Source organism: Channa argus, chromosome 10, assembly GCF_033026475.1.
Source record: "Channa argus isolate prfri chromosome 10, Channa argus male v1.0, whole genome shotgun sequence".
Taxonomy (NCBI): Eukaryota; Metazoa; Chordata; class Actinopteri; order Anabantiformes; family Channidae; genus Channa; species Channa argus.
Window position 1 is genome coordinate 23,706,686 of NC_090206.1, and position 26,803 is coordinate 23,733,488.

The 26,803-nt window shown below is 44.0% G+C and overlaps 1 protein-coding gene across 2 annotated transcripts in view; it reads left to right on the plus strand.

The window, feature by feature from the left end:
* The first annotated feature begins 1,326 nt into the window (after positions 1-1,326).
* fat4 (FAT atypical cadherin 4) overlaps positions 1,327-26,803 on the plus strand; it is a 96,840-nt gene continuing 71,363 nt past the window's right edge. For both annotated transcript variants that reach the window (XM_067518221.1, XM_067518222.1), the window contains exon 1: positions 1,327-6,921. In XM_067518221.1, the coding sequence (XP_067374322.1) occupies positions 1,819-6,921 (5,103 nt within the window). In that variant the 5' untranslated portion in view covers positions 1,327-1,818. The remainder of the gene's footprint in view (positions 6,922-26,803) is intronic.

Sequence of the window (26,803 nt, forward strand, 5' to 3'; positions counted from 1 at the left end):
ATATTAAGAATGTGTTGAAAAGTAACGCTAACTAACCATAAACGGCAAAAAAGCATTTCCATTTAAAAGTCAGAAATGCATTAAGAATAAATTAGAGTAATACTGTTCAATTTCCTATGACTGCTCTTCACTTAGTTTGTAACTTGGAGAATGCTTAAATTATCACAATTGTGCTTTGACCAGCACATAGTTTGGTATCATCCTGGCTCAGTGTCTTTTCTGCGTTATGTGTTTAAATGTCACTCAACATGTAGCCAATAAAGATCAAAAAGTCTGCATCAATGGGTTTTAGAATGTTCCATATCTTGTTCTTACAAAAAGTCCAACAGCAGGGGGAAAAAAAAGCGGTTGTTTAATACTAAAGTGCAAAGTTGGAAAAGTGTAATCCAGGATGCATGTGCAGAGAGAAGGGAGCCAGGGTGTAAATGCTGTGTGTATAATCTGATACGTGAAGAACATCTTTCCCATGTTGATGCTGCTGCACGTGCAGGGACAACGACCAGTTTTGTGTGAGTAGACTTTTAAAGAAATAACTGGAGACACTTTTATTCTGGTATGATCTGTCTTAGGCAAAATGGACGCCTGATTAACATTGGTTGTCACACAGCATCACAGATGGGTGTTTTTCTTCAGTTTCTGACTCTACCATCATTTGCCCACTAGATGGAGACATGTACCCATTTTTGACACGCTTCCTTCACCATTATTTTACACATAATATTATTATGGCTTTTCAAATTAGAAATAAACTGAAACAATATACAGTTAACATCATTTTTCTTCTAAGAAATAATTTACAATTGCATGACAACAATGATATTTGTTTATTATATGATTATTATATTTGAAATATGTTGGGGTACTAACATACTTCTCAATGCTGAAACATGTCAAATATGACTTTTTGATGAAACGGTATTATTTTAAGGTACTTTTAACAATTTCTTATGTCTCCAACTATGTCTAGTATTTAAAAATATCCCACTATGGTGATGGAGCTTTGCTCTTTTCTAAAGTTAATGTATCACACGATCACAGTGTTTCTTCGCGTCTTTTTCCTCAAATGTAGGGACTTTCATCTTGTGAAGATGACGGTGAGGACAGCGTGGACACACGTTCATCTCTTATCGCTCGCCTCATCATTACCTGTCCTATTTGATTGACATTTTCCTGCACAAGCGGGGCCGCGCCGCGCCGCGCCGCGCCGCACAATGGAAAAGGACAAGACGGTGGGAGGGCGGACAGGAGCGCCGCTATCCAATGGGATCCGTGATGGGAGGGAGTTTGCCGAACTCCAGCTTTGTCCTAACTTACTGGGACTCCTGAGCACAATATGACTGAAGTGCTTGCACCGTTACTCGACGGGACTGCGCGCAGGCTGAGGTGCCCGCACACACACTCAACCCCGCAGAGTTGCGCGCAGACTTTGGATAAACTTTTTACGCGTCTAGCAAGAGCCTGCGGCTTTTGTATTGTTTATTCTTTCAAGGGATTTTCAGATTCTGTTTTTGTTTTCTGTTTTGGGGGAAATTTTGCATCTAAGGAGTTGAAGTGAAACTTCCCTGATCTGCAGGATTCATTCGGTTCATTCAGCGGATTTTGGTGCGTTGAGCGAGTGCGCTGCGCAACATAGACCAACGCTCGTGGAGAACTTTGGACCGCTGAAGAAGTGTGGAAAGAGGCGTTGCTGGCTTTCCCATTGACTTTTCTCTGCACTTTCGCTGGAATACAATGCTTTAGTGACTCGCCCAACCTCAGTAAAGTTGATGCATCATAGGCATGGACTCTGTCTGAGAAAGGTGGACTGGCTAACTGACCATGGCGCTCACAGGTAGGGGCTCAGGCCGGTTTCATGTGATTTTACTAATGTTATGGACTCTGTCGCGGTCCTCAGCATCCAGCCAAGTCCGTCAAGAGTTTCAGGTCCTGGAGGAGCAGCCTGTCGGCACCTACGTGGGCACTATAGACACCAAGCCCAGCTTCACGTACCGCTTCAGCGAGAACCACAAACTTTTTGCAATTAACGGCACCACCGGAGTCATTCACACTTCGACGGTGATCGACCGGGAGATTTTGCAAAGCGATGTCATAAACGTCGTGGTGCTGTCCAGCCAGCCCACCTACCCCACAGAGGTCAGGATAGTAGTGTTGGACATTAATGATAACTCCCCGGTGTTTCCGGACGCGTCCATCGTTGTGTCTTTCAAAGAGGACGCGAGCAGCGGCAGACAAGTGATCCTGGACACTGCCACCGACTCAGACATTGGCAGCAACGGAGTTGATCACACCACGTACAGAATAGTGAAGGGCAACGAGCAGAGGAAATTCCGCTTGGATATTACAGTCAATCCTAGTGGGGAGGGGGCATTCTTGCACCTCGTTTCCACTGGAGGCTTGGACAGAGAAGTCACTCCCTTTTACCAGCTTCTAATTGAAGTGGAGGACAAAGGAGACCCGAAAAAGTTTGGCTACCTGCAAGTAAACGTCACCATCCAAGACATAAACGACAACCCCCCTATGTTCGAGCAAGATCACTATCAAACGAGTGTTTTTGAGGACGCGGCCATAGGTTCTAGTATTCTGCAGATAACAGCATCCGATCAGGATGAGGGAGCCAATGCTGAAATCAAGTACTTTTTAGATGAGGGGACACCTTTCCAGATTGACTCCAAAGCAGGCACTATTGTTATAAAAGAGGGTTTAGATTATGAAAGTAAGAAAGAGTATTCCCTGACTATCCATGCTGTGGACAATGGGGTGCCCTCACTGTCCGGCAGAGCAGAGGCTACAATAAAACTTTTAGATGTGAACGACAACGACCCGGTGGTGAAGTTTAGGTATTTCCCCACCACTTCCAAGTTTGCTTCTGTTGATGAAAACGCACAGATTGGCACAGTTGTGGCTTTACTGACCGTTTCAGATTCGGACTCCCCCACGGCTAACGGTAACATATCGGTTTCGATCTTAGGGGGCAATGAGCAGAGACACTTTGAAGTGCACACGTCTCCTGTGCCCAATTTAAGTCTGATCAAAGTGGCCAGTGTGTTAGACAGGGAGAGAATTTCCTCGTACAACCTGACTGTGTCTGTGTCAGACAATGGAAAGCCCATGGCCCGCTCCTCTTTCGCCAGTCTGGTCATTTTTGTCAATGATATCAATGATCACCCACCCATATTTCAGGAAACGCTGTACAGAGTGGATATCAGTGAGGACATACCAAAAGGCAGCTACATTAAAGGGGTTTCTGCAACAGATGGTGACTCTGGGCAGAATGCCAACCTGCGCTACTCTGTGGTGTCTGGAAATGCTTTGGGCTGGTTCTCCATCAGTGAAAACAGTGGCCTGGTTACCAGCGCCGCTTTGCTGGATCGGGAAATAGCCTCCGAAATTGTGCTCAACATTAGTGCCAAAGACCAGGGGCTGCAGCCCAAGATTTCTTACACACAACTGATTGTCAACATCACCGATGTGAATGACCAAGTGCCCACGTTTACACAGAGTACGTATCATGTTTCCCTGGTGGAGCATGCTCCGGCTGGCACCGAGCTGGTGGTGCTGTCTGCCTCAGATGACGACCTCGGGGCCAATGGAACTATCCGGTTTTCATTTGATGCAGAGACTGCAGCCAGCATCCAGGAGCTGTTTCGCCTGGATGCCGTGTCAGGCCGATTAAGCACAGCCGTGGAGCTAGACAGGGAGGATCAGGCCTCCTACTTACTTCACATCCAGGCAGCAGATGCAGGCAGCCCCCCTTTGCACTCTGTAGGGAAAGTCAACATCACCCTGAGGGATGTCAATGACAATAGGCCGGTTTTCTACCCTGTGCAGTATTTTGCCAATGTTAAAGAGAACGAGCCCCCAGGTTCTTATGTGACCGCAGTTTCGGCCTCAGACCCGGACTTGGGTCGAAATGGTACAGTCAAATATATAATCACGGCTGGAGACGCTGCCAAATTCCACATTAATAGCAACACCGGGAAAATCACCACCCTTGTGCCCCTGGATAGAGAGGAGAAAACTGCATACCAGCTGCAGGTGACGGCAGCAGATGGTAGTGGCCTGCGCTCCCACACTCAGGCCATTGTGACTGTCACTGTTATAGACACACAGGATAATCCGCCGGTTTTCAGCCAGAAAGTCTACAACTTTGTCATGTTTGAAAATGTTGCCATTGGGACAGCTGTAGGCACCGTCTCCGCCACCACTGTAGATTTGAACACAAATATCTCATATTTAATTACCGCAGGGGACCACAGGGGGCTTTTTTCTCTGAACAGTGCAGGTCAGATCACAACATCAAGTCAGATAGACAGAGAGGAGCAGGGTTTTTATCAGCTAAAAGTTGTAGCCAGGGCTGGAGAGATCACAGGGGAGGCCTGGGCTAACATCACTGTGAAGGACTTAAATGACAACGCGCCTCATTTTATTCATGCTGTGGAGCACGTGAGTGCAGTGGAAAACTGGAACACAGGTCATGTCATATTCCAGGCCAAAGCTTCAGATCCAGATGAAGGCACAAATGGCATGGTGGTCTACAGCCTCAAACAAAACCCCAAAGGCCTGTTTCTTATTCACGAGAAGCACGGCCTCATCACACTAACCGGGCCTCTGGAGGTCACTACAAGTTCCTACGAGGTGGAGGTCATTGCATCAGACATGGGGGTTCCTCAGCACACCTCCAGCCTCGTCCTCATCGTGAGCGTGTATGATGTCAACGACAACTCGCCGATGTTTGACCAGCTTTCTTATGAGGCCATCATCCTGGAGTCTGAGGCTGTCAATAGCCGCTTTTTCAAGGTGGTGGCCACCGACAAAGACTCGGGTCTCAACGGGGAGATTATGTACGACATCGTTGGTGGCAACACGGGTGATGTGTTTGGTATTTTCCCAGATGGGCAGCTATACATCAAAGCAGAGCTGGACAGAGAGATACAGGACAGATATAATTTAGTGGTTGTGGCCAGAGACAGAGCAGTGGAACCGCTGAGTGCCACCGTCAATGTCAGTGTGATTCTAGATGATGTAAATGATAACCGCCCCCTCTTTAACAGCACCAATTATGTGTTTCATTTTGAGGAAGAGCAGAAGAGGGGGTCAGTGGTTGGGAGGGTTCATGCTGAGGATAAGGACTTTGGCCCTAACAGTGAGGTCAGATATGCATTTGAGACTCCGCAGCCCAACTTTGAGCTAAATGCCATCACCGGGGAGTTGACCAGCACGCTGCAGTTGGACCGAGAGTCTCTTATGAGACAAAGAGGCGCCGCTGTGTTCAGCTTTGTGGTTGTGTCATCGGACCAGGGTCTCCCCAAGCCCCTCAGAGACCAGGCCAAAGTGCAAGTTTACATTCAAGACATCAATGACAACCCACCTAAATTCACCAAAGACATTTACCAGGCCTCTATCTCAGAGTCAGCACAAAACATGACGCAGCTGCTGCGGGTCTCGGCCTCGGATGTAGATGAGAACAAGAATGGACTGGTTCGTTATCACGTTGCTGAGGGAAACGAGGAAGGACAGTTCACCATTGATAGCAGCTCTGGACAAATTACTCTAGTTGGAAAGCTGGACTATGAATCCACATCTTCCTATTCACTGAAAATTATAGCCATTGATGCAGGTGCTGTGTCCTTGTCCTCCTCTTGTATGCTTAGCATTAGCATTCTGGATGAAAATGACAACGCTCCCTCCTTCCCTAAATCCTCCCTGTCTGTGGATGTCCTGGAAAACATGAGAATAGGGGAGCTCGTAGCCTCTGTGACCGCCACCGATGCAGATTCAGGGCAAAATGCCGACATAACCTACAGCATCACAGCTACAAACAACCATGGCACATTCAGCATTAGCCCCAACACCGGCAGCATCTTCTTGGTTAAAAAGCTGGACTTTGAGACGCAGTCTCTGTACAAACTCAACATCACTGCTAAAGACAATGGCAGACCGCCACGCTCCTCATCCATACCTGTGGTTATTCACGTCAGGGATTTTAACGACAACCCTCCCGTGTTTGCCCCCGGTGACATTTTAAAATCCATCTCCGAAAACCTTCCCATCGCAACCTCAGTCATGACTATTACAGCTCACGACACAGATGCAGACATCAATGGGCAGCTGGAGTACTCCATTGTTCAGCAGATTCCCAGAGGAAAGCACTTCACCATTGACCAGAGCACTGGGCTTATATGCACCAACAGGGAAATCGACAGGGAGTTCGCCAGCATTTTTGAGCTGACGATCAAAGCCACAGACCAGGCAGTTCCAGTTGAATTCCGTCGTTTTGCCCTGAAAAATGTCACAATATGGGTCACAGACCAAAATGATAATGTTCCCACTTTTATGACCCAGAATGCACTTGTGGCAGAGCCCAACATAGTCATTGGCTCTATCCTGACGACCGTGGTGGCCGTCGACCCAGACGACGGGGCCAACGGGGAAGTGGAATATGAGCTTGTGGAAGGGGACTCGGGCACTTTCATCATGGACAGGTACAGTGGGGATATTCGTCTGGCTTCGCAGCTGATTCAGTCCCGGCTAATGTACACCCTCACAGTATCAGCCACTGACCACGGCACCGACCGCAAGACCTCCAGAACTGAGCTAACCATCATCCTCCAAGGGATGGATGGTCCTGTGTTCTCCCAGCCCAAGTACATCACCATCCTCAAAGAGGGACTGCCGCCGGGAACCAATGTCATCTCCCTGGATGCCTCCAGCCCACGAGGCTCTGCGAGCAAAGTGGAGTATTTCATTGTGGCGGTCCGCTGCGGTGGAAAAGCCGCGGGGCGCCTTTTCACTATCGGCCGCCACACCGGAGTGATACAGACAGCTGCAGAGTTGGACCGAGAACGAGGCTCTGACCTCTACCTGGTGGATGTGTATGCTATCGAGACAGACGCCAGCCAGCCGAGAACACAACGTGCTGAGGTTAGTAGACTGCTGACTCTTCTGTTCTTTACAGGTAGCATGAAGCCACCTTAAAATTGGTCTTTTTGATGTGTTTGGCAGGGGAAGGACATGAATCGCCACATTTGGAAAGAATAAGTGTAATGAGGTCAATTTGAACTGGATTAATGGGATTTAGACTGTCCAAGTTGCACATAAAACAGAGCCACCTATTGCATTTGTGTGCTCGTTTATTAAATGTATTTTTTACGCTCAGCTCTGCATTATATTAAATCATAAATTTCTTTGGACATGAGTATGAAGGCCTTTGTTCTTTGGCATGATAACTTTATTTTTTCCGTGTCCAAAAACATTCTATCCTTTACAATTAATCTTTAATGTGCCTCCTCAAATATTTGAGCAGTCTGGAAAAGGGAAATGAGTGCTGCATGTTTCAGCATTATTCTTATCAGTGAAATGAACTGCACAAAAAAAAAAAAGAAAAGTCCATTTTTACTTTTTCCACCGAAGACATGAATCTTCGGTTCAGGTTGCTGTTTCAGGTTCAAGGCCCAGGATGGCTTCCTCTCAAGTGTTTCAAGTAGAAGTGGAAGAGAGAGCAATTCATTTCCAGTACAGGTTTGCATCATCAGTGCCAGTACTACCTTGAGCGTTCGAGCCTTAGGCTTGTTTTGGCACTGGGGTGGTCTTTGGAAAAAACGGCTCCACAGGCAGTAAGTGACCATTAAAATTGGGCGACCTCTTAAGACTCTTTGAAAAGATGCTGGGGGCAGAGAGAGTGAAACTTAAGCTGTCCACTGACTTTGCATTACGTGATGCACTTTTTCTTTTTCTTTTTTTTTAAATATCGAGTTAACTTCTCTGAAGTGTAATGAGGGACCCCTAAACCCAGTTTTGGGTGGCTGAGCTGCTAGTTAATGAAAAGCAAATGTGGTTCTATGTGTGTTATTAAATCTTAACCAGGACCTAAAAATTGTGTTATTACAGGTTATATGACACACACACACACACACACACTTTATATAAATCAGAGCCTGTGGAACAAAATCAGCAAAGTGTTTTGTTTTCCTGATATCAAATGAATGAAGAGTTAAACTTTAGCTCGATGCCTTTGACAGTTGTTATTGATGCCCTTTCAACCACTGCCGATAGTGAAACTGAAATCCAGTACGGCAATCAGATGTGTGCAGGCAAACACACGTATCACTGACATCGAGGATTACTTGGCAAAATCGCGTTAGCTAAGTTAACTTAAAGGTTTGCTCAGGCCAAATGGGAATATCAAATGTTCTCTCACATTGTCTGCAGGGGAAGATGGCAATCTGCGTTCCTGCAAGTCTTTACTGTGGGGCTAATGAGAGAATATAGTTCCCAAAGTTTAAACTCTAGATTGGTTTCATGCTAAGCTTGAACTTTCTCACCCCTCTCAGAGATGATTTTACCACACCACCTGGCCGAATAGTCAGTCTCTCCCCTTTGAGAAGCGTGAGATCTAATAACTTGGAGGAATTCAAATGACCTTCCACATTTGGAAACATAGCTTCTTTTTTTTTTTCTTTCTTTTGCTGAAATGCAAAGGCAGTGAATTTTCTGGCTATACTTTTAACAGCCCAAATGAACAGGTCACATTCAGACAATTTGTGTCTCCTCTGTCAATGAGACCTCAAAGCTCAGTGTGTTAAAATAGTGTAAACCTTCAGACTTAGACTAATGTTTTTCCAGTGCAGTGTTTATACACCAGATACCCGGTAGCAACTGGGGGATCATTTCCATCCCCTGGGTTGTGACCCTTTTCACATTCTCCATTTCCCTTTCTCCCCCAGTGATTGGATGCATGAGGGGAAGCTGGCATTTTTCACTCTTCTTTGCACCATGTGTGATGTTTTGGAAACACTCCCAGAGAATTTAACTTTATCAACCGTCTTGATTGTGATGATAAATATGTTCGGACACCTTTGGGCCTGCTTTGCAACACACGGGTTCTTTTTTCTTTTTCTTTTATTTTTCTTCTTGTTGGCATCTTAGAAAATTTGATTGTCGGGGATTGTTTAGTTGATCTGTCACTTTTGTTAGTGAGTACGACTGCATGTGCCTTTTGTTTCACATCTGGGTTGTGTGATGTGCAGTGGGCAGCTCTTAAAGCCAAACAGCAGTTGTGCAATGACTCACAGAATTTTAGAGGCTGAACTGGGTTGTTCTACTTTAGCAGCTGCAATTTGATATATGACACAAATGACTTCATTACCCAGAAATCTTTGTTTCTTCCTCTTGGAAGCTCAGCGAGAGAACAGTGCTGAAAACAAAGATCTCCTGGCAGCAGGTTCATCCATGTTTGGTCAATCCACATTCCACTCATAGTTTTTTTAGGAGGAGGTTTTCCTTATTTCCCTCATTGTGATGTAATTTCTCACATCCTGCACTGTCCTTGTTTAGCGATGGAGAGAGCTCCTTCCTCAAATACTGAAGAAATTCCCACTGAATCCTGCAGCAGAGGCTTAATAAAAACCCGAGACTAAAAATATTCTCGTTTTTATTTAATGGTAATTATTGGTGAGTGCATCAAGTGCTGGTGAGGAAGAGGCAAATGCCTTCAAGATGTTTGTTAGAGCTCAGCGATACACTGTGTGCATTACGGTGAGTGTCTGTATGTTAACATTGTTTACAAGAAAACTCCACAGGGTTTGTTTTAATTGGGAAACATGGGAAACAAAAAGAAATAAAGTAAAGTATGACCATAAAAAGTCATAAAAATATGTTTTAGTCCACAGGTATATGTAATACTTTAGAACTATTAATCACCAACCGTGGCTATAAAGTCTTTTTGTTTTCATTTTCATGCAGTTTATACTTTGCCAAGACTAAGAATCTAAATCTCTGTTCTTGTTTTTTTTTAGGGACCATGACAAAAAAGTACATTTCTTACATAGCTTTCAACTAAATGCATTCACTGCAGAGCACTCATGGCCATGTTTTGTTGGAATATTCCTTTAAAGAAAAGCCTTAATACTAAGAACAATAAAGACGCCACATAGATCTTCCTGTCACCTCGGCAGTCTGTTTCTCGTCCTCTTTGCTCTCTTGCTTCATCTGCCTCCTCCTCACCCTCATACCCTTAGAGCGCTACAACTATTTTCTTAAACTTGCTGTGAATCAAAATGAAGTGTTTTTTTTTTCTTTCCCTCAGAGAGGCCCGTCCGTGACACATAAGTCCTTGCCCCCTCCTCTTAAAGGCATTGTTCCCCTTTGAGAGGAAACGTAGTCGGAGTGTTCAGCAGGCCTTCCTTTGTTTTGCCTTCTCAGATAAAGTGTTACGCTGCCTTGGCTGCGATTTGCAAGGTTTCTGTTGTTATCTGCGCCAGTATCTTCACTTGGCAGATTTAGGCGTGCGTACGAGTGTTACTGGGAGTTGTGGGAATGACGGAAGAGGAGGGGTGGAGTGAAAGGTTCAGCTGGAAGTGCCAGACACAGGAATCATGGGTAGCGAGAGTCAAGGGCAGAGCTGCGGGTTGTGTCCTGAGCAGGTGGGAGAATGATCACTCGAGCTTTTGAGACTTCACAGTGGAGGAATGCAGATGGCTGGAGTCAGATATAGAAATAAGTGTTACTGTGTTGCTATGCATAGTCCCAGCTCCAACAGAGTCATCCCCTTCTCTGTTAAGTTGTCTTTGCATCTCCTTTGTGATCGGCCGCCTGTTTTGTGTCGCTGGGAAAGTGTTTGTGTCTCCCTCTGTGTTGTGGATCAGTCGGCTTTGTAAATCATGTTGGCAACAAACTTTAAACTGTCTTTGCTTATTCCCTCGTTTTGCTTTCTCCGTGTTTTGGTGATGCTGAACCTTCTCAAACACAGAGGGAAATATGATTAGGGCATCAGAGGCGAGGCTGGGGGTTGTAAAAAAAGATGGAGGGCAATAAGAAGGAAGGAAAAAAAGCCTCCATGAAATATAAAACCTACAAAGTCAGCCAGGTCAACAAGGCAGGGAAGAGAAGGTCATGTACAGCTGAGCAATGTGATACAGAGGCCGGGTTTTGTTTGTGTATTTCTGTCTGTGTGTCGCAGTATTAATAAATGTTGAAATAATGATGACTGCAGTCTCTCAGAGAGCAGTGTAACAGATATTCCCCCCCAGCCATGCATTTAGTGTTTTCCGTTGAATCAAACTGAACTGAAAAAAAAAAAAGGGAAAAAACATTTCTTACAAACTTTGCCTTAAAACTTTATGTTCCTCAGAAGGCGCATTTTACAAGAACTGGACGGGGAACGATGCAGAACAAACTAAATCCTTGTGTATTATAACTCATGGTCTAATTGCAGTATTTTTGGATGGATCTTTCCACGTGCACGTGTCCCTGGCCGTACGCGAGGTTGCGAGTCACGCAGTAATCTGGGCCGACACGCGTTTTTGAAGAGGTTGAGCACGCTGGTCGGGTCCGAGTGAACCGGTGCCGGGTCGTCTCAGGGCGCCTGTCCTCTCCATGGGACAATCTGCTGCATAAGTTGAAAACACACAGCCCAAAAACGCTTTCCATTTCATTTATTATGATTGTCAAATATAATCATTGTGACACTTTTATTCTGCAGATTCTAATTGAGCACTTTATGTCCTCTTTTTATTACTGGAAACAGTTTGTTAATGTATGTCTGGTTCCATTTCGTTTGTGGCACAGGTTGGAAAAGCACTAGTCACTTGATCACTTCAGATGATTATTGAAGTTATAGTGATGTGTGTTTTTCTTTAGAGGCCCGACAGATTTAAGACTCGTGAGCGGTGAGCGGTCAGACACAGGGGTCGTGCTGTTGTGCTGTGCTGTGATCTCCAAAGTTAGGCCTCTTATAAGTCATTACAAACCTCTTTGGGCCACGAGCCACAAAATGCTGTTCAGTCACCAATGAAGTTCAGGACTTTTATCAAGTAAGCTGATTTTAGTCGTTCAGTTGTTGCTCTTCAGTCACTTATCGCTCAAGTGTGAAGAATTCATCATCTAATCCATCCTTCATAGTGGGCCTGTGGCCGACAACCAACATCTTATATACATATCATGATGGAGCATATTTTCAGCTAAGCGTCTGACAAAATGAGCTAAAGGCTGCTGCACCGTCTGAGTCTGGGGTTTGTGTTGAGCCCTCGACTGTACCTTTTTTGGCTCTCATCCATATAGTCTCTGTCCGTACTGTTTGAAATCATTGTTGCATAGAGTTTAGTGGAATAATGATTTTTAAAACATTTGTACATTCAAGGTTTTACATGAACATTTCTTTCCGTTTAGCTTCTTTCTCCACGTTTCTGTTGACTCTCCTCCTCCTCTTCTTCTGTCGCCTCATTCACAGTCACTTAGAGCTTTTTCACACCTCATATTGATTGTAATGGATTTGAAGGTATGAACCATCCAAAAAACTGCATTCAAACAGTGGTTCATGTTTTTGGATCGGATCCAAGGCATATTTCACACCTGGGCCAAATAAGGCAGGTGTGAACGCATCTTAATGTAATGCAAATACAGCTGTTTGATGTAACACTGCAACGGAACAAATAATAGAGAATAATGGAGGCAGGCCCAGCTTTTCACCGGAAAATGGAAAATGGCTTAAATCTGAGAGGGGGCATGAGGGTGAAAGTCTGAATATAGCTACATGAAGACTTCGATAAACCTGTAGTTTTAGTCTGTTGTGAGCTCGGTTCCATTAGAATGATACATTTGAGTCAGTACAGATGCTAAAGGGAAACTTTTCAACTTCTTAATAACTCACAAACCCCTTCGATTGTTCCAGAAGAAGTGATGGAGACTTAGTAAACTGAGGTTAATCCGAAGTTAATATGAACCATCTAGTAGTTTGAGTTAGTTTGTAAAATCTTTGTAATTTGTTGTAAGATTTTGCTTTCATGGTTGTGAGCCTGTACATTTGTATCCCCCCCGACAAATTACAGTGGAAACATAGGAACAGCCAGCATCAATAGGGGGGATTATGTTTGGTTGAAAAGATTTCTTCAAATCCTCTATCTTGTCAAATATATCATTTATCAATTTCACTTGGCCAAAAGGTTTAAAATCAGTAAAAAAGGGGTTTGAGTCATGAAGTATGAGTAGAAAAGAACACTGTACTTGTACAAGATTGTATATCTGACCAGCCATGTGATCCTTCTCTTTGATGCTACTACAGACAAAAACTGGTCTATACCAAACAAGCAGTGAGGTTCAATAGCCAGGCCTGAATCTGGACTAGTTTCAGTGTATTTGGGATATTGTTACATTGGGTAAACTATGTACAAGTACTGAAAATTACCTTTAGATTTCTATGGCATTGTTTTCACTTTGTAGCACTCATTGTGTTGTCTTTTGTGGCAAACTGAATTGTCCTGGTGTGGTAACCCCACCCTGCTGCTACTCTAAACAGGTTAAAACAAAAATTATTTACACAGTCTATTTTTAAAACTTGGTTTGCCGCTAAATTATGTTTATAAAGGGAATGCACATATGTATTAAAAGAGAAGTCTTTCAACTCTGCGGTTCACTGTCTGCAAGTCTTTTTTCGTGTCGCATTCAAAGTCGACGCAAAGCCTTGGGTTACAATAATAAATGAATGTGGCCAGAGCTGTGCATGCTTCACAGAGTTTTGCATCAGGTTTATTTTCACATCAGAGATACATTTCTCTCGTTGTGTGACTTTGATTGTCATGCCTCATTTGGGAGGGGTCATTCCCCTCGTCTTGAGCACACACGCTCGGACCAAATGTGTGACTGAAATAGTATTAATCTCCGCTGGGGTTGGCTTTCTCCTTTTGGTCTGCAGAGTCGAGCGTGATCAAAAGGGACCAGTTAAGGTTTTGTGCAATCAGAAAGGCCCATTAGAAGCTGTGATCTAAAGTTTCCTGGCTTTATAGTCACTGGACCACAGCAAGGTTGATTGGGAGGTAGCCGACGTGGGGATGATCAGGTAAAGATTTTGGGTTGTACTTTTTCCTCGAGCAAGCGGAGATAAATCTCTGCACGAAGTATGACTACATCCCCGAGGTTTCTTCATCACTTTTCTCTGCACTGTGGAGGGACCATAAAATATGCCCAAGTCTGTGCAGATTTGGAAAAAAAAAAAAAAAAAAAGTTCCACTACTTTCACTTGTAAAACACAGGGAGTTAGAGAGAAAGAGGGAGAGCGGAGGGTTGATTTTGGCTTGATTCTCTGCGGTAATAATGGATCCCAGCTACAGAATGATTTGTTCTTACACGTGACTTACCGAAGCTCTCTCGCATCAACAAACACTCAAACACATCCACATGCAGAAATACACACTGCAAATTTCCATTGTTTTCAGAGCTCAGGCTGCACTGTGCTGCCTGGCTGACCTGTCTCTCTGCTTTCTGTCTCACAAAAATAAGAGGAGGGAAAAAAAAAAGGAGCTTGCTCCTAATCTCTTGCACATCTCACTTCCCTGCTGGCCATCCATCACTGGCACCTCCAAAGTGACATTTTTGTGCGGTCGCCTCCCACCTCCGGGGGCATCAAATGAAAAGCATGCATTTCTGCCTAGTATGCAGTGTTCTCGCATGCACACACACACACACACACACACACACACCTCATCTCCCCATCTTGTGGTAAGACGAGTGACCCTGGTGCAGGAAGGGGTATCTCCCAAAGCCTGCACAGATAATTTAAGAGCTAGATGGGAGATGGAGGGAGGAAAAAGAGAGAAGTAAGGAAGGGGGGGGGTGGAGTGGAGGGAGGCCAGTGAGGTTTGAGCTGGGAGGAAAAGGAGGGAGGCCGGAGCAGGGCTTTAGTGTCAGAGTCAAGAGACAAGCAAAGATAGACTGGCACCAGAGAGCGAGAGCCATGTTATTGTTATCTCCTCTCTTATTTTATGAGTTTTCCATCAGTAGATCCACTGTAGCTCTGCTCTGCTCTGTGTGCAGCACGCACTCTAACTTTATTAGGAGGTTAACCATGTTGTGATTTAGAATTTGTACAGAACTGATTTTTTTAGGTTTTCTCGCTGTGTTGTTGTGATTATTGCTTTTCAAGCTTGCAAAATCGGGTGTCTCTACTTGCTTCCTCGGCTATGCAGGTCTTAACTCGAAAGAAGAAACAAATAAAAATAAGCCAAGCCACAGTCAATTTGCAGCTGTTTCCAATTTTGGAAATGCAATATTTCAGCTCCTAAAATGTCTCTGTGTAACTTTTGCGGCGCTCAATTGATATATGCAACTTGTTAAAAAAAAAATTTTTTAAATCATGCAGAAGAGGGTGTGAGGGTCTGTTCATGCACTCGGGTTTACAGCTGGTTGGCCTTGACTTGGACCTCGACCCTTCGTGTGTGATCATCCGGGCCGTCCCCCACGGTACTTGCGCAGCGTAACGCTTTTGTTCTTTTTCTTTTCCGACATTATTTGTACCCTTCCGAGTCGCGAGCAGCTAATTTCATATTCACGCTGTGCAGCCAAACATCATCTAAAAACATTTGCAAATTTACCAAATATACAGTGTCAGGCTGAATTAAAGGGTTAGTTGATCTAAATTATAAGGCACGCGGGCACATAGTTTTGGCCTTTGTCAGGTCGGTCTTTGGCAGAGCCATATAAAGCCAAATGTGACGTTGGCCTATAGGTTATTGCTGAGCTGACAGGTGCCTACCTGTCCGGTGTTTCCGTGCAGTATTGTTAACTCAGAGTCACCTTTTAACCCTCCAGAACACACAATAGGTCCTCACTCGTTAAATCGCCCGTACACATCATCCTCCCGTGGGTCACTTTGCAGAAAGGCTGTGGCTGCTTAAGCACGTAGCCAAGTGGAACGTCTCGGGGGAAAGAGCTTGTGGTCACCAAAACAATAAGTGCGGAGAGTGAGCCTCCCTTTGGGGGGGTTATTATCTCATTCAAGGAGATTTTTGGATAAGAGATGGTTGTGTGCTCGTGCTGCTATTCTCTATTCCCAATGCAATAAACCTAAAACATCTTTCTTCAGTGAGATATCGCGGAGCACATTGGACGGGAGTTTTGCCTTCCAACATTTGCATGTTGCACGGCACACCGCACGGCCCTGCAGGGGCAGTTGGGGAATGGCTGGCCCTCGATAACAAACAAAACACTGTGTTTACACAAATTTCGAACAGCCGATCTGCTGTCAGAAACAGAAAGCAGAAAGAACCCCTGGCTTGAAAAAGCGAACCATTTTGGTGAATGCGGCCTTCCTCTCCTCTTTCCAGTTGGGCCTATTTAATTGAAACCAGCTGGTGAGGGTTCTGGGCAGCGACGTATGGGTCTAGTCAACGTGACTTAGGCTCTTGTTCACAACTGGGGTACCTGAGCTGCCCTCCCTGACTCTGTTGTCAGATAAAAGTTATGTTTTTATTAAAGTTGGTCATATCTCAAGCTAAATAACAAAAAAAAAAAAAAGTCTGACTGCTCTGAGCTCTTGAAGGGTAAAAGAAAAAGCTGTGGCTCTGGTTTCGATTACCATCGTTGACAATGTGCTATTTTTACTCTTTTTATTTCTTCTCTTTTTTTCTTTTTTTTGCCCACTCTGTGATTTTCCTATGCAAATGGATGAAGTGGCCTAATTTCACCAGGCTCTATTGTGTGGGGATGTTGAGGTGTAATTTAACAAAGTACTGCTCTTAAAGTTGACTCTATGATCTCTCCTTTCAAACACAAGGCTATTTTGAACGTGTGTGCATTGCATGTGTGTGTTTGTGCACGTGTGAATATGTGCGCCTGCTTTTCTCAAGTGCACTTTTTGCACAATCTTCCAAACCTTGGCACCCGCCGCTGATTTTTCTGCAGTTATCCCGCCTGGCACCGACACTTAGCTCGCTGAGATGAAGAAAAAGAAGCCTGCTGAAAAATGAATCATTCAAACCTTCGTCTAAACTTGGCTGGCCTGCTTTTGACGGACAGGTCGTAATGAAATCTCCCTTCCAGGACATTGTGTTCTTACGGTATTACACGGAGGGTGATCAGATATTACATTATGTCTCTATCTGCTCCAGGGGGCTTCTGCTATTGGGGATTCACTTACATTGAGGCCTGCAAACTGAGAGCAGAAGCCAGTGTGTATATTAGAGTAGGGAAAGTTACCTCCAAGAATTTTCTGCAATCATCTGCAGCATGAAACAAGAAAGGACCCATCATAGTTTGAATGATGAGAGAGCGAGCACAAGAAAGAGCTTTTACATGCGTGTGTGAGCCAGGAAGCAAACGTGTCTGCGCATACTGTAAGTGTTTGCATCTTGCCCTAAAACCACCGCAGTCTTCAGGCACGCCAGCTGCTAGGGTGCTAATCCTTCCTCTCGCAGATTCGCACGTGAACCCGCAGAGGTTTCATCCCATTTGATGCGGCTATTTGATAATGAGCGGGTGATCCCCTGGAAAGCAACACTCTCAGGACTCTTCCCAGTGAATCATGCGACCTTTGACCTGACTTGGCAGAACTGGGGCGGAAGCAAAGGCTCTTGTCTTGGCAGCTAAACAGCTAGCAACAGTGTGTGTGTGTGTGTGTGTGTGTGTGTGTGTGTGTGGATATCCTCTTAGAAAGTGTGATTGTGTTTCATCAGCTGGAGAAAGGTTTGTGTAAATGTCTGTGTGAGTACGCTCACATGTGGGACAGAGTCCTAGAGTGCGGTGGACTAGCAGCCTGAGCGTGAACTCTGCGTGCTTCCTTTATTCCTCTGACATCTGACAAGGCTGAGGCGCTGTTGGTAATGATGTGGTTATTACTTCCCATCATGCCTCGCTGCAGGCCGGGCCGTAAAACAGCGCGGTACGTTCTCTCTGTCCCTTGCCGGCCGTCCTCGCAGCACTTCGCTGCTCTTTCATGAGGCGTTTTTACACTGTTGGGACACTTGGGACCTCATTCCCAACAATGTTGTCCAGCTCGAAGTGCAGTTGTTACACATTATCTTGTCAAAGATGAAAATGTCACTTTTTGTCTTGTGTCTCGTGGGATTTGGGATTTGGGTTAGTATTTCATATGTCACACACACTCGAAGTCACAGCATGTGACTTTTTGTAACTTTAATGTGTAATTTTTCTAGAAATGTGGTTGAAAATGGGAGGCGCTGTTGACGCCTCCTAGGATCCAGACCCACTGAACAACAGGCTGCTGTGCAAAAATTTTCACTTACACTATAAAAGTTTATGAGTGAGGCTCAGTCTTCTAACCAGCCAGAAAATGTATCTCATTTTTTAATTTCTTCCTCATTAGTAAGTTGTGGAATGTTCTTATATTTATATTCTCAGTGACTCCTTGCAGTGCTGTGCACAGCATGGGGGGCGTCACAGAGCAGGGAGCAGGGGGGCTGTGCCGAGCAGTATATGGATATTGTAGCAGCGTGGGAGGATTTAATAACTAAAATGACCATGCTGAAGTTTCATGTTCTAAACCGTTATTATGTCAAATGTATTTATATGTAAGAAAAAATCTTAGTCTCAATGACTAGTGTCCTCAATGGTCATATCTATGAGAAGATGCTCAGACCCCTAATAAAGCACAGATTCTAATACACAAACAGCATTGGTCCTAAATCTCTTAAGATAAAATATTTATTATTTAAGAAAATGTAAAAAAAAAAAAAAAAAAAAAAAAGATCTAATAAAAATGTAAATAATCGTTTTTGTTGCCGTCTTTTCCTCTTCGGGACTGAAATTGTCCAAATGGAAATAAGTGAGAGATCGGATTTCTAGTCATCTTTGAAGATTCATTCGCCATTGACTGTGCACAATCCCAGTTCTTAGGCTGTGAGGAATCTGCAGTTGCCCCAGGCCTGCAGTAATGCCAGCTGTAGCCATATGGAAACAGTTTCAGTCCCCGACTGTCAAATACCCCGTTTGCCCTCAGCATACAACTCCAAATGTCAAAATACTTTTTAGATTCTTCTTTCCCCACGTGACTTTTTGTTGACTAAGAGGATTTGGATATTGACAGCGAATTTATTTTTTTCTTAAATCTGCTGGATTTGCCTGGTACTGTTGTCATTGCTGTGCCAACACATTTATTTCCTTTGCATTTAATCAACTATGCTCGGTCTTTAAGGTTAGCTGAGTTTAACAGGGGTGAGGTTGGACTATTTTCCAAATGCGGATGCTAATTGTAAAATGCTGTGATAACTTTGAACCCCGTATTTGGAATAAACAATTTGCAATTTTTGTCCATTTACTAAAAATCATTCCCAGCCATAATCAATAATTAGCTATGTTTAGACATTTTCAGTAAATGTCAGCACTGTAAGAGGTAATAACTAATAGTACTACTACTACTACTAATGAGTAATAATATAGAAATATAGAAATATAATATAAATGTAAGACGATGACTGTATCATTCATCAAAAAAAAAAAAAGTTTACCACAACCTACTGTTAACAAATAGCTCGCAAAACCCCAAAACGTCGCTGACTTATATTTATAAAATGCAGAGTAAAAAGGTTGATGTTGCTTCAAACTGTTCATAATTCATAGCGGCAAAACAACTTCTGTTGTTTCTTGCAGTGGTTCGTGATCCCGGGCGCATTATTCTGCATTTATGCTAAGAAGATGAAATGAGTGTCAACGTCTCTTCCACACCATCTTCAAAAAGGAAAAAAAAAAATAAAATGTTTTTGTTCCCCTCATTAATCCTGCACGTCTCACGAAATCAGATTCATATCATTATGACACAAATTAGCCCCCTGCAATCCCCCCATTGTTGGTGCTGTTTACATTGTTGTTTTTTCCGCCGCTCCGCATACATCAATTCACTTTTGCCTTAATTAATTCTTGCACTGAGATTAACTTGGGAGAAGTCCCACGATGATTCATTTAGGGTGTATATGATTAGGACCAGCCTGGAAGATCAGAGGCTCTTTTTATTCTGTAGCACCGATGCTAATTCATTTACCAACCCACCCAAAATCCCCCTCCTCTCAACCCTTTCCTGTCTTGTTGAGGTTTTTATTCTTTCTGATCATAAGACCCCCGACCTGCTCGTGCAGTTTTCTCTCGGATGGAAATGAGGTCTGCCGTTTCTTTCCACATAGGATGGAGAGATCAATGAGCGGATGGATGCAGAGGATAGAGACCCCAGTGTGGTGGATCTCTCCCCATTGAACAAAGATTACGTCGCCAGTTGGTGGCTGTAAAATGCAGCACTTTGCTGGCAGACACAAAACAGGACTCACAGGAGTCTTTTCAAACTTCACTATTGTTAGTGAGGGATTATTCTTTGGGTTGTTATCCCATTACCCTGTAATGGTAGCAATTTTCTGCTTAGGAATTTGGCATTTTCTGGGGAAATACACGCCAGAATGTTTTTGAATCAAGCATTTATCATCTGTAATTTGTAAAAATTTGAAAATTATATTCACACGGTTGCTGACTCCCTGAATTGTCTTCTGGATGCAAAGTGGGAAAAAAAGTTGTTTTGATGGAGATGCTGATATCTTGTATTGAAATGTGAAGGCAAAAACTCCGAATGAAAGTTAAATCGGTTCAAAAAACTCCAACTCCATGATATCGGAGTTTCTCAACGCAGTGCTGAAGTCAAATTCTCGGAATATTTCGGGTACAAATTCTCGACATGAGCAGTTGTGCTTTCTTTATTATGGATTGGGACATCAACAAGGCTTTTCAAAGTAATGCTCTTAACAGGTCATTAAGCTTTTTTTTTTTTTTTTTACTTTTTTTTTTTCTGTAACTTTGCCCAAACACTAAAACCTTGTGTCTTTCACATCTGATTAGTGACACTTTAATAAAGTCGTTTAAAGTTCAGCGGACTGAATTTTCCACCTTTTCTAGTGTTTCTATGGTCACGGGGAAACGACCCGCATTCAGGCCTCTACGCAATCTTTTAAATGCAAATCCTTTAAAAGTAACTGTGTAATTCTGTCTATGGGGACTCTCCCGACTTGGCTGTGAGAGAAAGTGTTTTTTTATATAAGGCAAGCATGGCTGTTTTTCTTTCTGTCTTCTTGATCTGACAGCAATTGACTAAGCCAGTCCTTAAGGCGTGACAAAAGCTTGGCAAAATCTTTACATTTCTTTTCCTGCTTTCTCCCAACTTTTCTCGGATGGGCCAAGGTGGACAAAGCCTGTCTTCTCTTCCACTTGATTGGGTCAGAAGGCTGAAGTTAAATGTTTGCTTCAAAATTGTCTTAGCATTCCCAGCGCCATGTTATTTCATTCTGTCTTTCTATTTTTTATGGCGCTCGGAAAACTATGTCGAATGGGCCACAATCACATCATTTATGGTGAGCTCACGGCGAACGGGTTAATGCATTTTATGAGGATGGTGGAGTCCGAGGCAAAATCGCCGCAGCAACGTCGTGAGAAAACCTTCTCCCTCGGTCCGTCTCCCGTCTCTACTCTCTCCCTCGCCGTCTCTTTCCTTCTCTATTTTACTTATTGAAATTATAGCTGTCACCCACTTCACAAGGAGAAGAGCCAGGGGAAGCAGGTCATTGACTTGATTTTCATGGGAAGGCTGATTCGGCCATTCAGGGTCTGATAGGTCCAGTATTGACAGCCCCTTGCGGGAGGGGAGGGGAGCATGCCGCCTTCATTGTGCCCATGGTTTGCTGAGGAAAAACAAGAGAGCGCTTGGGAGACAAAGGCCTCAATGGGAACAGTAGCCCCTGTGTCCCCCTGCCTCTGACTGCTGCTGCTCTGAGGCTTGTGTCTTCCATTCTGGCCTCAAGTGCTGCTCCCACCCTCTCTCAAACCCCCCGTCACCCCCTGTCTCCTGCTCTTTTTTTTTTTTCATCCTGTCAAGTGGCTGCAGAGGTGTTGCCGTTCTATTCTCTGACCCTTGACACCCTCCCTCTATGTTCCGTTGCCTCCGGGCTCAGGGGTTGTTTGTCATCTTCATTTACAGCAGAGTGCTCTTCACTTTTATTTACTGTGGATCACAGAACAGCAAGTGGTCCTGGACTTTCACTTGTGGAGATATCACTGTCATAACAATATCCTATTGGTGTCAATTCCTCCTTCCAATACCGTCGCACATACACTGGACTCTGTAAGTTGACTGATCCGACATCAGTACTTGACTTTCTGTGATTATGGGGATGTAAATCCTGCTTGACAGATTTGTAGATGAAAACCAGAAAAATCTGCAATTCTACTACAATTCACACGTCCACTGGGTGAATCGAATCAATGCTAAATAAGGGCACAAAAAAATCACATACTGGTAGTTTTTGTCCAAAACCATTTGTATTAAACAAAGCTCAAAACCAGTAAATCCTGCTTTCAAGCTCTTGTTCTTGTTTTCACAAGTCCGTGTCAGCCAAAGAGCCCTGGACACTCATCAGAGAGCGTAGTACACTGGTCTAGGTTTAAGGTTATCGAGTCACTCTTATCAAAGTCTCTCTTTGAAGTAAACCCTGGCTCCGTTTCACTCCTGATAAATACTGTATGTGGGCTGAGTCTGGGCTGACGTCCAGATTGTGTAAAGGATGGAATAATTTCAGGTTTTGCGCGTTTGTGTTCCAAAGCACTAACTAATATATTGCAGAGCTTTGCCAAAAATAATTTTGAACATGATTTGATGCTGAGGAATGGCGTCCTGAATTGCTGGGCGCAACCTCGTAGCAGATTTGTCCTCAGAGCATCGTTATTTTCACGCCGTTTCTTCATACCTACCTTACAGAATCCTACCGGATTGACATCAGCATGAAATGACAAATCAGGCTTATTTATCAGATCACAAACACGCGTGTAATCTTGCAGACAGATTAAGATATCATACTAAACAGACGGGAGTAGAGATGATGTTGGCTGTGGTTGAATTAAGGGGTTGATCCTGTCAGTTTTATGTGCTCGAAAAAGACATACAACCATGAAGGCTGAACTCTGACCCCTTCCTGACTTGGCTTCCAATGTTTTAAAGCACTTTTTGACCTGTGACCTTTGGGCTCTTTGGTTAACCCAGGAAATTGCCCCAGCTCCATAGACAGCAAGTCAGCACTGCCGTGACTCCTTCCTCGAGTCTTTCCGACATTTGGAGAAAGAGCCACAACGAGAACACAATAGAGAGTCTGAAACTCGGAAATCATTCAGCGTGACGGTTTCAAAATCACTCCTTGGCATTTGGTCTTTAAACACTGCAATGGTGATAACGCAACTGGTAACCATTATGCTATTTGAGCGTTGGGCCCATATCCTTAAAAGAATTTCAGGAACTCACACGTTCAGATTTTTTTTCTTTTCTCTTGGTGACCACAGTGAATTGGCATTGCAGACTTTTGTAGAGGGACTCTATCCTCCTCACATACTACACCCTTCCCCTCTTCATCTTCCCCCCTTCCCCCCAATCTAATACTGGCTTCTTTTGATGTGTGGATTTTCTGGAGAAGTGCTTCGCGGGCTCTCCCCACCACCCCACACCCAAATCTGTCTATTGATGTATCAGGGTCCTGGCTTTCATAGGGGATATGGTCCCCCAGTTTGGGTTTGTGAGCTCTTTATCGTAATTTACTGTATCAGGGAGTGCTTCTCTCCTGGTATGAGGGGATTGAAAGGAATGGTCATGTGCTGAACTGATTTAGAAGCTGGTGGTGACCCAAGGTTAAACCCATGGAAAGGTAAAAAAAAAAAAAAAATACAAAACAGTTGGAGTGACTATAGTGAATGGATAGTGGTGGTAAAATGGGTCACGCGAAAGGTGGAAAAAATATATTGTCCCACTTGAGAAGATGTGAAACTTTGCAGAAACTGAGGTCAAGGATTCCTAACATCCACTAATCCCAAGGTCTCCACCTTAAAATAAATTTAGATAACCCCATAAAAACTAACCTTTCAGTTGCCACCCCGACTCAGTAAAGACACTTCTCTCCTTATCATGTTCCATTAACTTGAGATTACCTCACTTCAGCCTCTCTCCCCTTTCTGTACCCTCACTCATCATTCAAGGCACCACCAGACTGTTTTTGTAGCTGGCTTGTCTCTTTGGAGGACTGGAGTAAACTAAATGGTGACAGCTTAGGCTGCCAGGCGAGTTGTGTGGTGCAGTCTGTACTGAGTTTAGGCTTGAGTTTTTTTTTTTTTTTCTCTCCCTCCCCCCATGTTTGATGAGAATCAGACAGATTTAGCTAAGGTTTGAGTAAGCACAGGGGCTGACTGGCTCTCGGCACACTGCTGCTGCCATGCTAATTGTGGCACAGCCTGGGACCGCTGAGATTACACGTTACCAGGCCGAGATGTCACAAGCCCACGGGGCTTTTGTTGCCTTCAAAGGGACGCCTGGTCAGTCTTTTCCACCATTACTTATCAAACTGACTCGGATGAAACAATAAAGGGCAGAAAGAGTGGAAAAGAGTCCTGAACTGTGACACATCTGCTCAGCCAAGTTCTTTTCCCTCTATTTCTTTTTCCGTCCCATTTTACTACCTTTTGACAGGACCATCCTAGAAATTCTCACTGCAGGATTTCCGCTTTTCCCTTTGACAATTAATTGAGGGCTGCTGTCCTGCCTGGCAACAAAGCTATATTAAAAGCACTGACCTATTTTCATGGTTAACTTGATCCAGCTGAGCCAAGTTTGCTGCAGCAATCAGATGTAACGGCATTTTGCATTTAGTTTGGAAAAAGTGTGGTTGGGGCTTCTTTCTTTCGGCCTCAGTTGTTTTAAGGCGAGGCGGATCAGAAATCTTCTCAGTGCCGAAGTGGCAGTTTTCTCTGCTCCAACAGCATCACAGTAGCCTTATCAAACTTCCACAGTTCTCTCCATAGAAGTGAAGATGTCTCAATGCCGCCTTTGTCGGAAACTTCTGTCCGTCAGTTCTCATTGAAAAGCGTGCAAAATTGAGCTAAGTGGAATTAATGAGCAAATTTTGCCCTCGAGACCCGAGCTGGCTCTGTCTTTGTTTGTTAAAATGAGTGTTTTCACTTCAGCCCCTTTAGCCCAAGCATGGGGCTTGCCAAGATCTCTTGGGTCCAGCAGGTAATTCCCAGGCATTTCCCCCTGTTTGGCTTAGGGGGGAAAGAGTAGCATCTACCCATTTTGCCCTTCCATGTATGTTAAAGTCATCAGTGACAAAAAGTAGTTCAGTGGCGTCCTTAATGTTCATTACTTCATTCAGACAAGATGCGCCCCATCCTGGGAAAGGTTTAAAAACCGAGACGTGAAGGGGGAAAAAAAGGGAGAGAAGAGTCGTGTCGTCCAAGTGCTACATTCTATTTTACATGTGTCACAATACATTTAGCTCCTGGTAATGGGAATAAAGTTTACTCAAGCAGGAGATGTGTATGTATTAATTGCCAGGGTTTCCATTCAGTTCTGTGTACATCTAAGGAATAAACAGCACTTTTGATTCTGCTCAGATCCATTTCAGCTAAAACATAAGCTCTCTTAAAAATGAAGCTGTGCCATTAATTTTAGCCGTCTTCTCTTGAGACAGATCCGAGTTTTGTTTGTATGAAGCTCTGATGGTGTGGCTTGTTAGACACTTCTTGATCTCTGTGGCATTTCTGTTTGTAACTAAACCCTTTCCCATTGTACCGTCCCTTCACTTTCAGAAGGAGAAAGTACTCTGCACTCAGAGTATACACTGCAGTATTGCTACTAACTTTTGTAATATTTTCGGTCTTGGAGATTGAAGTTTTATCCAAAGCGCCTTAATAAGACACACGCACACAGCTTGGAGGTTCACTGTCTTGAGGATACGACACGACATGTGGCCAGGAGGAACCAGGACGACTGCTCTAACTGAGACACAGCTGCCTAGGAATAAGCTACATTAAAGAGAACCAGCCTTGTCAACAACATGCATCAGGCAGAGCAGGAATTGAACCCGTGAACTTGTGATTAAGAGACTGAATTGCTATTTACTGAGCCAATGGAACCAAACAAGAAATCATTGTGCTTTTTCTGTTATTAATAAGTGTAAGTGTTACAAGATGTGCACAGATCAAACTGTGACACTCTAACTTTTAGTGTCATTGGCATCATCAATATTCAGTTTGCAATTACATTAGACAATTAAAGGCTTTGTTTTTACGTTGCATGAAATATGATTGTATATTATTGTTGTTGTAAAAAAATACACAAATCTGCCACAATATTAACACCAGTTTTAATGTCCTGGCGGACAGGGGTCGGCCTGTACGCAGCAGTCTTTGATGCACTGTGCTTTCCCGCTGATAATAACCAGAACTACATCTTTTTGTTCATGCTGACTCCTGTCCACCACAACATTAAAACCACTAGCTCGTGTTAATACTGTAGTTACATTTCTGTCAGCCTCGGCTTTAAACACATCAGTAGACGTTTCCTGACCTCACTATGTTGCATGAAGTGGGGACACAGCTATGAAAGATCACTGACCCATAATGACACTGTCACTGATCACCACAGGTTCTGTTTATCAGTGGATTCTTACACTTGTGTGTGTGTGTGTGTGTTTGTGCTTCGTGTGGTGCTTTGTAGGTCTTAGTGGGGATCCTCCTGGGCCCCAAAGAAAAGATGTGAAAAGCCTACATTTGTGGTCTTTAGAGGTTTTCCAGCCCGGAAAGGCAACTGTGATAATTCAGGGGGCGATCTACCCCGGTGGTCTCCCCACTGGTATCCCTTAATAACTATATTAGCAAGTAAGAGACGAGGGCGGCTGCCGGCACCGATTCTTGTCTCTTCTTCCCTCATCTTAGGCTTAATGGGCTATGAGTAAGCCATGATCCATGTACTCTTTAACCCTGGTTCATTATGGTCTCACCATAATAGATAACAGACTCAAGATAATGTCTTTTGACAAAATGACACCATGCACTGTGTTTATTTTCAATCGCCATCCTTCTGTGGTTGTGCAGGCTAATAAATGAGAAGATCGTGGAACAGCTGAGGGTGACTGAAATTTAGAGGCTGAGGTTACAGATATGGGAATTTCAGCCCCGATTTCAACACCTTTGTGCACAGTGACTGATGTGGGGCCCAGGCAGGATCTCCTGA